This window comes from Centroberyx affinis, unplaced genomic scaffold (assembly GCF_046629955.1).
Source record: "Centroberyx affinis isolate AG114_WGS23_722 - 3 ecotype Tasmania unplaced genomic scaffold, CSIRO-AGI_Caff_v1 ptg002237l_1, whole genome shotgun sequence".
NCBI classification, from domain to species: Eukaryota; Metazoa; Chordata; class Actinopteri; order Beryciformes; family Berycidae; genus Centroberyx; species Centroberyx affinis.
In genome coordinates this window covers 11,585-18,146 of record NW_027280533.1, presented here as the reverse complement: position 1 = coordinate 18,146, position 6,562 = coordinate 11,585, and the positions used below count along the sequence as shown (strand labels likewise).

At 39.2% G+C, this 6,562-nt stretch overlaps 1 protein-coding gene across 1 annotated transcript; it reads left to right on the top strand.

Moving 5' to 3' along the window:
- The first annotated feature begins 2,953 nt into the window (after positions 1 to 2,953).
- Positions 2,954 to 5,568, top strand: LOC139655348 (complement C1q-like protein 2). Its single transcript, XM_071532734.1, has 4 exons — positions 2,954 to 3,126; positions 3,240 to 3,311; positions 3,986 to 4,117; positions 4,270 to 5,568. The coding sequence occupies exons 1-4, from the start codon at positions 2,970 to 2,972 to the stop codon at positions 4,551 to 4,553; spliced, it is 645 nt and encodes a 214-aa protein (XP_071388835.1). The 5' UTR covers positions 2,954 to 2,969; the 3' UTR covers positions 4,554 to 5,568.
- Positions 5,569 to 6,562: the final 994 nt, after the last annotated feature.

The window sequence follows — 6,562 nt, the reverse complement described above, 5'->3', positions numbered from 1 at the left end:
CCACAGGGCGCAGTCTGCTGTTTCACCATGTAGCGCATGATGCAACTTCCTGTGGTTTGCCTCAAGAACGGGAAATGCTCCCATGCACCTCATAGTGGCCTTAGTGTACATTGACCACAATCTCTGTTCTGTGTAGCGCACACACTTACAGTATAGCTACTATAACACAACAACTAGAAAATGGTGTTTCAAGTTACTTAACACATTTAAATATGCGCTGCCATTGTGCAAGCCTCCAACTTGGAGTACAAGAGAGAGCAGAGCAGTCATGTTGAGTCCTGTCATGTAGGCCACTGTGGCTGTCAGTGGAAGAGAGAGAGAGAGAGAGAGAGAGAGAGAGCGAGAGAGAGAGAGAGAGAGAGAGAGCCCCCTGCTGTGGACGACACTGGAAACTACAAGCTGAGGTGTGAACCAGACACTCAGACACACAAACCACCAGTCTGTTGACATTATGAGTGTTTCTAACTGTGTTTGCGTTTTCTTAAGTATCACCAACCACATAAAATAGATCAGAAGTATGGTTACAGTATATGTATAGATTTAATTATTAACTAAACTTTAATTATTAACTAAAATTAGTTGTGGTCTGTGACATTACAAGTCATAGGTATATCTATGTCACGTGCAAATTTGTCCACCCAAAAGCTATAATGTGTCCAAATGTATAATATGTCCAAAATATTGTGAGGACATACAGTACATAGGCCTATATTTTATACACAAGGAAGTGAGTTACACTATATCGCCAGTAGAGGGCGTTCTTGCATTTTTTTGGCACGTATTGTCACCTCCTTGCGTATCCTTCCTTTCTGTTGTGTTGCCGTAGTTTTTTGTCAGCTGCCTGTATGCTGTGTGTGGTGCTGCAAGAGAGAAAACAAGCTATTAAATGCAGAAAACCCGCTCTGCCTCAACCGCCATCAGGACTCGTGTCTCCCTTCTGTACCACTGTCTCCTCTCTCTGTCCACCCTGGAGTCAATATACTTTAAAATTAACACAACGCAGAGACTGTTTAAGGGGTGTAAGGGCTGACAGACAGAACAACAGGGATACATATACAAATCATAATTTTACCCACAAACTCAAGTAATGTATTCAGGGTCTTATTTTGTGTAGCTTGATCAAAAATGAGAAAACATTCTCAAAGTGGAAAAGTTGAAAATGATCTATAAAATTATTTTACAGTTTTACAGTTATGTAACCTCAAATTTTATACACCCTAAAACAGAATTATGCCCACAATTGAAAAATGGCCATATTCAGTACACAAAATTAGTTCAATTTAATTGTACAGTTTTTCTACTGCCTCCTTTGTTCAAGCAGATTCCATTATAACAGTGGCAAAAGACAATCTTGGACATTAAAACCATCAAAGTTCTCTAAAATTCATCAGTTTTAAAACCAAGCACTCGTAAAGTCATACTGGGAGAAACGCAACAATGACATCACTGCCTCAGTGTGTATGTCAACTGCCTTCGGAGGCAAGGGTCATGAGTTCAAACCCCAGGTGGGGGCAGTAAAAATACTGATATTATTCACTTCCATTGTACCTGAGGTGCTCAAATGACCAATAGTTGAAGTGTGAATTTGCAGTGTTTGTGATTTTACATCCAAATGAGTTCTATGTCATTGCAATGCTATTGTGTCCAAGGATAGGACTTGCCAAGTCTCGAGACACTTGGTCACATGAGGGCACTATTCTCTGTAAGCTCACATGAGGTTTCTCATCTTTGGACAATTTAGCACATTGTGCTTGGAGCCCGTTCATTGCCGCATGGGGCTATATTAAAGATTATTATTATGCCTTTTTGTCTGTATATTGTACCTGCAATTATAAGAAAACCTGTATTCATGTCCTCCACCCCGTTACACTACAATGATCAGTCTAAGACAGAAAGTCAACTTACTCAACACGTTCCGTTAAGTTAGTTGGTTAAACAATCTGAGTGGAGTAGGCCTAATTGTGTTTTACATTCAATACGACCCAATACGAACCTTGCAGACCTCTTAGGTCGGCTGGTTCTGGATTACTGACTGTTCCCAGAGTAAAAACAAAACATGGTGAAGCTGCCTTTAGCTTCCATGCTGCTCAAATGTGGAACAAATTGCCAGTGGAGCTGAGACTTGAGCCAATGCAGACTACTTTCAAATCCAAGCTAAAGACCTACCTGTTTACCATTGCTTTTAATTAATTTTCTTTTATACTAACTTTTTTTTTTTTTTTTTTTAAATTTTGTGTGCATTTGCCTGTTTGCTTTTATTGCTTTTATTCTATGTACTTTTGCTTGCTCGCTTTTAATGTTTTTATCATTTGTTTCTTGTGCTTTTGCCTGTGTACTCTGTAAAGCACCTTGGGTTGCCTTTGGGTATGAAATGTGCTATATAAATAAATTTGCCTTGCCTTGCCTTGCATCTCTTCTCTGAACAAAGAAAACCCACTTTGAAACCTCTTCCACTCCAGATCACGGTACTGGGTCTGGAGACTACTCTAAATTACTACCAACAAAAAGTTTAAAAAATGCTGTGGTGTGCTGTTTTTAATCATTCTAAAAGACGGAAACTTAACACGCTGTCCAAGTGATCCAAGTGTATTTTGTCCAAACAATGTCTGATAGGAAATAATTGCAATATTTAGGTGAAGAATTCTCTGTAAGCCTCCTTTTCCACGGCAGTGACACACTCTCCTCTCTTTCTGATTGTCCTTCCCAATTGCGCAATCCTGATAAGCAGGTTGGATGTGCAGGGCGCATGGAAAGTGTTGTTTTTAAGTGTGCTAGGCTATATAAATAAATTGGAACTTGAACTTGTTTCGTGTGAAACGGAACATCCTGGGCTCATCCCAAATTGTCAACAAACGAATCCGGTGTGTGTTTTCCTCTGAATCTGAACATAACAGGTTTGGGGACTGTATATAAAGACTAGAATAGAAGCGCACACTTTACCCGAAGAAGGTCATGTAGCCAGTCTATCCATGGGGACCACTGTGTTTGGGTTGCTGTTGCTGGGCTACTGTCTGTGTGGAGGGCAGGCGGGAAAACCAACATGTGTGATCTCCCCTCACTCCCAGCAATACATCCAACTGGTTAACCTGAATGTAAAGATGATTTACTTGCAGAAAGAAAATGAAGGTAGGATTTTAAGACTGATGTTCAAGCAGACGGCTTTAAAAATCTGGCCATCTGGCAATGTTCAAAATACATTCTCCTCGGTTGATCAATATTGTGTATGTGTATTGTTGTAGCACAGGCAAAGAGGCTAAGAGAACTGGAGAAGCAGAAGAGCCAGGTGGACATCCTGAAGAGACAGTTACAAGGTATTATGGAGAAAGGACCGACTTGAGTAGGACTCAGACTTTGCATGACAAATTTATCCATACTAATATTCTGAATGTTTAAATCACCTTCATGTTCAGCTCAAGCAACCGCCCTTGCCTCTGTGAAAGCCAAGTCTACAATCAATAAAACAAACAATAAAATCAGCATAAAGATTTTATTTTGATTGAGCATGAACGTAGATTTCAAATTCACGATGCTTTAAAGAAATATATATATTTTTTAATGTATCTTGTTCAAGCATGTATATACACAGTAGCATGAGACGGCTTTTTAATGGCATTTTACACCCAAATGCGAGGTCCAAAACCCATGCATAATGACTCATTTTTATTCTCCCTCAGTATAATGCAATCTATAAACAAAGTGGATTTTATAAACAGTTTCTTTCTGACATTTGTTAAAAATTATTACAATTTTAAACAAACATTTATTTGGATCTTCTATATTCACTTTTAAACATTTTCCATTTAATATTTTGATTTTTGTTTTAACTAACCCTAATCTAACCCTAACCCATTTAGAAAAGAAAAATGCATTTTGCCGTGTATTTTCAGTCATGATATTAAATAATGTGACTGACAACAGTAGCACAGTTACATATGCAACACTGACATTTGAAACTAGAAGAAAATATATGTTTGTGTCATTTCAGTCAAACAGGTGGCTTTCTCAGCCTCACTACTGGCGTCTGGCCATGGATACACTGGACCCTACAAGGCACACACCAATTTAGTTTTCAGACGTGTCGCCACAAACATCGGAAATGCCTACAACCCCCACACAGGTATATTATATATTATATATTATATTGCACTATGGAATTGAACAATAACAAAAAATTACATACAATTCATATAACTTGACCAACCCAAACAGAACCCAGTCGTCCTTTAATACAGAATCTCTGCTGTTTGACCGATAAGCTGTTTGTTCCAGGTGTCTTCACCGCACCAGTGAGGGGGGTGTACCACTTCCAGTTCTATGTCAGCGCATATGGGCATGCTTCGATTGCCTCCTCCGCCATGTTGGTCAAGAATAAAGAGCAGATATTTATGGCCTATGAACACCGGAAGTCTGGTTATGGGACTGCCGCTAATGGTGTGTCACTGCTTCTGGAGGTCGGAGATGTCGTGTTTCTGCGTCTCTGGCACAACACAAGGATCTATGACGATAGTACTCGCACTAGCAGCTTCAGCGGTCACTTGCTGTTCACCATGTGAAGAGGACAAGACAGCAGATGTGTTAAAGGAAAAATCCCCCCTGAATCACTTAAAACTGTTATAAACAGCAATTGACAATGTACAGTATCTTGCATTTCTAGGCTCATTTTGTTGTATGCTGATTGATGTTTAACTGGTGAAACATAGATGACATCACGTCACGTCAAGATATATCCAGTGCAGCTACAGTGCAATTTGATAGCTGAATTTTTTTTGCGATTTAAATATCAAAGTAAATGTCACATTTTGGTGTCAATCCCTCAGAATCAAAGAGCATGGGTTTTTGTCTCGGCTTTCTCATCATAGAAGAGGCAGAGACACCAATTTCTCCACCAACAGTAGCCTCAATAGACCAGAATGCAATGCAGCCACAAGACATGTTGCATTTAGAGTAAGGGGGGCGTGGCTGTGATAATAGAATTACCCCAGTGTTCCCAAATTAGTGGCTAACTATGTGTATTCATATATCCACACACCCACCTTTGATTGAAAGCAACAAGTTCAGGCACGTTCTCTGGGGGTTGTAAGAAGGCATTCTGGGAAAATGGCTAACTGAAGTAGAAGTAGATGAGGCAGGTTGAGGGAAAGTGTTGCTACACCCAAAAAGTAAATTACAACACTTCATCACAAAATAACTTGTGGAATGCACTGAACATCACAGATTGATGATATCTAACAGTGTGAGAGTATCCAAGGGTGGATTTTTCGTTTAATATTCAATAGTTTTGTGGTGATTATGGTGACGGGTATTTTGATGGGTTTTGGGTGTTTTTTCAGATACACTGAAACGCTGATGGCTGATTTATTCATCTCTAATTTTCACATTAATGGGTGTTATGTCTTATGTTAATTAATCTATTAACTCGATAATCAGCAATAATATGTTCCAGTAGCAACATACTGTATAGTAATGGTTTATCATTGTATTCAATATTCACCATACATCCATACATCTGTTCTCATCTATATTATCTGTAACTCTGTAACCCTGTGCAACTTCATCACTAAAGCATTCAAAGACATCTGCTCTGTGCCTGTCTCTGCTTCTTACGCAAGCCCCATGAGCCATATATTCATCATGCCTCTGAATAAATTAGGTATTCCAAAAACAGAGCAAAATGCAGAGGAACAGCCCCACCAGCAAAGCTGTAAAAGGCAAGTTGTATTTATGACTGGCGTTTATACTATCATGCGGTACCAGCACCATGATAGTAAGCAGTGAACAGTGCGGTGATTTTCTGAGGCCTTTTATTGTTTCCTCAGTTTTCTTTGTTGCCTGTGTACTTGAGCAAACACTGGCACCCACCGGGTTGTCATACAAGTAGCATGGAGGTTTTAACTTGCTTATGGGAGAGGAACATCACTGAAAATCAGATTGGGGCGAGGTGAATTGCTTTAGTCCGTGTTTTGAGCTCCAGTGTATCTGAAACACTGACAGCTTCCAATGCAGAGCAAAACCATGGGAAAATGTGTTTAAGTAAATGTAACGGGTCTCAGGCTTGGTGCTGTTAACAGATTATAATAATCCTGAAACACAGGAAATGAAGTGAGAGGGTACAACGTGACTGTCCTTTCTCCAAGCGTTTGGATTATGAACAGGATTGGTGCCTGTACTTGCCTACCCAGTTCCAGTGAAGTTATAGAAAGGTAGCCTACTGCCACCTACTGTCATAAAATAAAATAGTATGCCATTAAATGACCTGTAGATCACAATGCTAGATCAGTGGTGGTCTATAAATAAAAGTTTTATAAAAATAAACAAAAACCTTTTCAAAATAAATGACAAAAACCTTTATAGAAACAAAAATACTTTTCAATATCACAAAACCCTTTTGTGGGCATCACACAAACGGAGAATGTAGTTAGACCAAACAGCATGTTCCAAACATGTCTTGACTCTGTAACTATGAGGCTGAAGTACAACCAGTTTCATTGTGAGACTAGTGAAATTCCTTCTTTATGAACAACAAAAACTAGGAAGTAAGTGATGTTCTGTTGTAGAGTCAAAT